Raw genomic sequence first — 3,564 nt, forward strand, 5'->3', positions numbered from 1 at the left:
AATATTATTTCATTTGTTACTAAATTTGCCTATGAGAAATGAGAACAGATAATAATAAACTCATGAATAAAAGTGCAAAGCATTTGAAATAAAGGTTGATCTATGACGATTGTGGCTGACTGAAGAAAAAGCTAGAAAGAAAGAAGGATGTGGCAATGGCTTAGCAAGCAGATAGCAGAGTAGATGCTTTGCTTTGCTTCCTTCCACTATATTTCTTATTTATTTATTTTGTGTTGTGTATGAGATGACAATAATTGTCATGTGTGTGAAGTGCAGAACTTGCCTAGATTGCACTCACACTCACTCATGCATCAACCATTGATTGGAGTTTGGATCCATAAATAAAACACATGAAATTGTTTGTAATTCACATAATCATTGCATTAACAGGTATTTGCACAAAATTTGTCATATTGCTTTGATGATGTTAAAGCCTATGATCAGTAATCCCTATGCTCATGTACTTTGTAAAATTTGTAATGTGCCTGGTTGACTAGTTGTGTAAATACCAATGTGATTGTGCAAATACGTGGTAGTATATGTGTTCACGTTATTTCATCTTGTATTTCAGGAAATGGGATCCAACGTGGAGCTGGTATGGCCAGAGTCAGAGGCATATTCGTCACGGATGAACAACTGCTCACATGCAAATTCATCTCTAGCTGCAATTTGAGCGAAGTTGAGTGCGGAACAATTAGAACAATTCAAGACATCATGTTTTGGCCATATTCTGAATATAAATAAGATTCAGTTTAACGGGCAGATTGTGCATGAGGTTGTGTTGCGTAGAGTAGTAGGGCAGGGTGTGAAAGACTTGGATCCCAGAAATAATTTGACAAAATTATAAAGGTATTTTCATTTAACAATGGTCCAGCTGAGATATAATACAATTAAAATACAATTAATTAACTCTTATTTAATTTAATAATGATCATGATATGTGGTGTGATGCGCAGCATGAGAAGCACGAGTCAAAGAAAGACCCAGAGCACGCCCACAAGCACAAGATAGAGGAGGAGATTGCTGCAGCAGCTGCAGTTGGGTCTGGTGGGTTTGCCTTCCATGAGCATCATGAGAAGAAAGAGGCAAAGGAAGAAGAGGAAGAGTCTCATGGAAAGAAGCACCACCATCTCTTCTAAATCTACAAATAAATACTATATTTTATATTTATATATTATGATTTTACTTATCTGTTATGAGTGAGGTTTGATCTCAGCAATGTTATAATTGTTGAGTGCTTATGTGTGCTTGTTATATGAGTGCTATGCATCTATTTATTTCTCGTTGTTGATAATAAATAATATCGTTTACTTGATGTTAATTTCTATATTATTAATTGGTCTTCTTTTTTCTTCTAAGATAGAAAATATTATTGTTCTTGTGGTGGTGGTGTGTGTTATCTTAGCCTCTTCTTAAGGACACTGCTTCTTTCTTTCCCTAGAAAGAGACATTCCTACTTCATGCAAATTACAGTCTGACACATATGTAAAAATAATTCATGAAAAACACCAAAAGAAAAATCTCTATATATATGTCAACCTGTGATTAGCAAAAAAAAATAAATACTTTTATTTCCAGAGAAGAAGGCAAGTATTTCCCTCTCCTTAATTTCCATCAAGGTCATGGTTCATTTTGTCAATCCCAACTTTAGTAAATTGACTTGGCAATTTATCTGGCCCTATCAGAGAGCAGTACGTGGATATTGTACACTTTTTTCAATCGTGAGACCATCATGTTCATAATAGTGCCATTTAATATAGGGAAATAGCTTAAAATGCCACCTTTTTTATAATTTTAACTAAAAATGCCATCCCTTTCCAATTTTTTTACAACTACCACCTATAAATACATTTTTATTGTGGAATGATTGTACCCATTTCAGTTTTTCAGAAATTGGGTTCTCTCTCAACTCTCTTGGCTCTATCTCTCTCTTCAGCCCTTCTCTCTCCCTCGTGTAACTCTCTCTCTCTCCGATGCAATCGTCTTTCTCCCTCAGCGGTGGCTATTCATCCAAGCTTAACTCCACGGTTCACATCCACGAGGTACTGTTCATCTTCCTTGTCTTTGAAATTTGGGGTTTTTGTGAATTTGGTTTATGGTGTATGGATTTGTAAGAAATTGATTTAGGGTTTCTTCGAAATTGGTTTTGGGTCTCAATTCTTTGTGCCCAAGTACTAATTAATACCAATCATGGAGAATTGTCACTGAATGAAGCATCCGTGGAGAATTGTTGGATGAAAATATCTTTGCTATATTCATGCTACTTCCTTTTGCGGGTGGTTTATGTTGAGTTAATATTTAAATTTTAAAATGCATTCTTTTTTCAATTTTGATTTCAACGTTTTCTTCAAAATTGTTTGTGTGTAAATGCAAAATAAAGGCATAGATTCTAATTGGACTATTCATTTTGCCCAAAAGCATTCCTGATGCTTGATCTTTGTCAGTGTAACAATCATGTTATGGAATTATAAGTTTGCACATACAATTTGATGGTTGTCTAATTATATGTTTCATGTTTTGGAAAATTTCTGGTATTTCTTGAAACCAACCATGGTTGACTAGTTCACATTCTCATTATCAATTTTTTTTTCTTTCCCAATTTGCTTTATCAGCCATATAGTATTGTGATTTTAATAATTATTTTTCTTATAGATGTTCACATATTAACTGGTGAAAATAATTGAACAGAGAAAATACAATGATGCAGAAGTCGAGTCACTGCGAGAGGAATACCATGAAAGGGTTGCAACACTTGAAAGGAAGGTAGGTCTTCTCATAAAGTCTTGTTTATAATCGTGCTTGGATTGATCTAGGTGTTATATGTGCCCGTTATGTTTTTGATGAAATTGGTACTTGCCTATTTTTAATTCAGCTCCTGATAATTGGAGGGGCTATGCCAACTTATGATTGCAGGTGTATGCTCTTACAAAGGAAAGGGACACGCTTCGGCGGGAGCAGAATAAGAAAAGTGATGCAGCTGCTCTTCTGAAGGAAAAGGATGAAATAATTAATCAAGTTATGGCTGAAGGTCTCTTTCTGTCCTTGTCTGTCTCTGTTTCTCTTGAGAAGCTCAATATGTTCTACATATTTTGTGCCTCATAGTGAATTTCAACGTAGCCAATGTTCTATTGTGGATGCAAGGAGGGTTTCTTTATGCAATCATATCAATAATTATGGAAATTCCTTCATTTTTGCATTTTTATGTACCAGGTGAAGAGCTTTCAAAAAAGCAGGCTGCTCAAGAAGGACAGATTAGGAAATTAAGGGCTCAGGTATGCTAGCCGGTTTATTCATTGTCTGATTTTGTCATTCTTTAATCCTTTCACTGCTAGGTATTCTTATATTTTTTTCTCTGAATACTAGATCAGAGAGTTTGAAGAAGACAAGAAAGGGTTGATTACTAAACTTCAGGTAATTCATTTATGTTAGAATCTTTAAAATTGTGGTTCTCTGATTTCGTTTGATAAAGACAAAGTACACATGCTGGAAGAATTGGTTGAGTTTCCCTGCATGCTGAAATGGAGGGGGGCAGTGGCCTGTAATGCACATGCAATCTGGAGAGTT

The 3,564-nt window shown here is 35.2% G+C and overlaps 1 protein-coding gene across 1 annotated transcript in view; it reads left to right on the forward strand.

The window, feature by feature from the left end:
* The first annotated feature begins 1,821 nt into the window (after positions 1-1,821).
* The window catches only part of LOC117629925 (golgin candidate 5-like), a 9,987-nt gene continuing 8,244 nt past the window's right edge, over positions 1,822-3,564 (forward strand). The window contains exons 1-3 of the mRNA XM_034362594.1: positions 1,822-2,042; positions 2,689-2,763; positions 2,914-3,028. Of these exons, the coding sequence (XP_034218485.1) occupies positions 1,974-2,042; positions 2,689-2,763; positions 2,914-3,028 (259 nt within the window). The 5' untranslated portion in view covers positions 1,822-1,973. The remainder of the gene's footprint in view (positions 2,043-2,688; positions 2,764-2,913; positions 3,029-3,564) is intronic.

This window comes from Prunus dulcis, chromosome 6 (assembly GCF_902201215.1).
Source record: "Prunus dulcis chromosome 6, ALMONDv2, whole genome shotgun sequence".
Classification (NCBI taxonomy): domain Eukaryota; kingdom Viridiplantae; phylum Streptophyta; class Magnoliopsida; order Rosales; family Rosaceae; genus Prunus; species Prunus dulcis.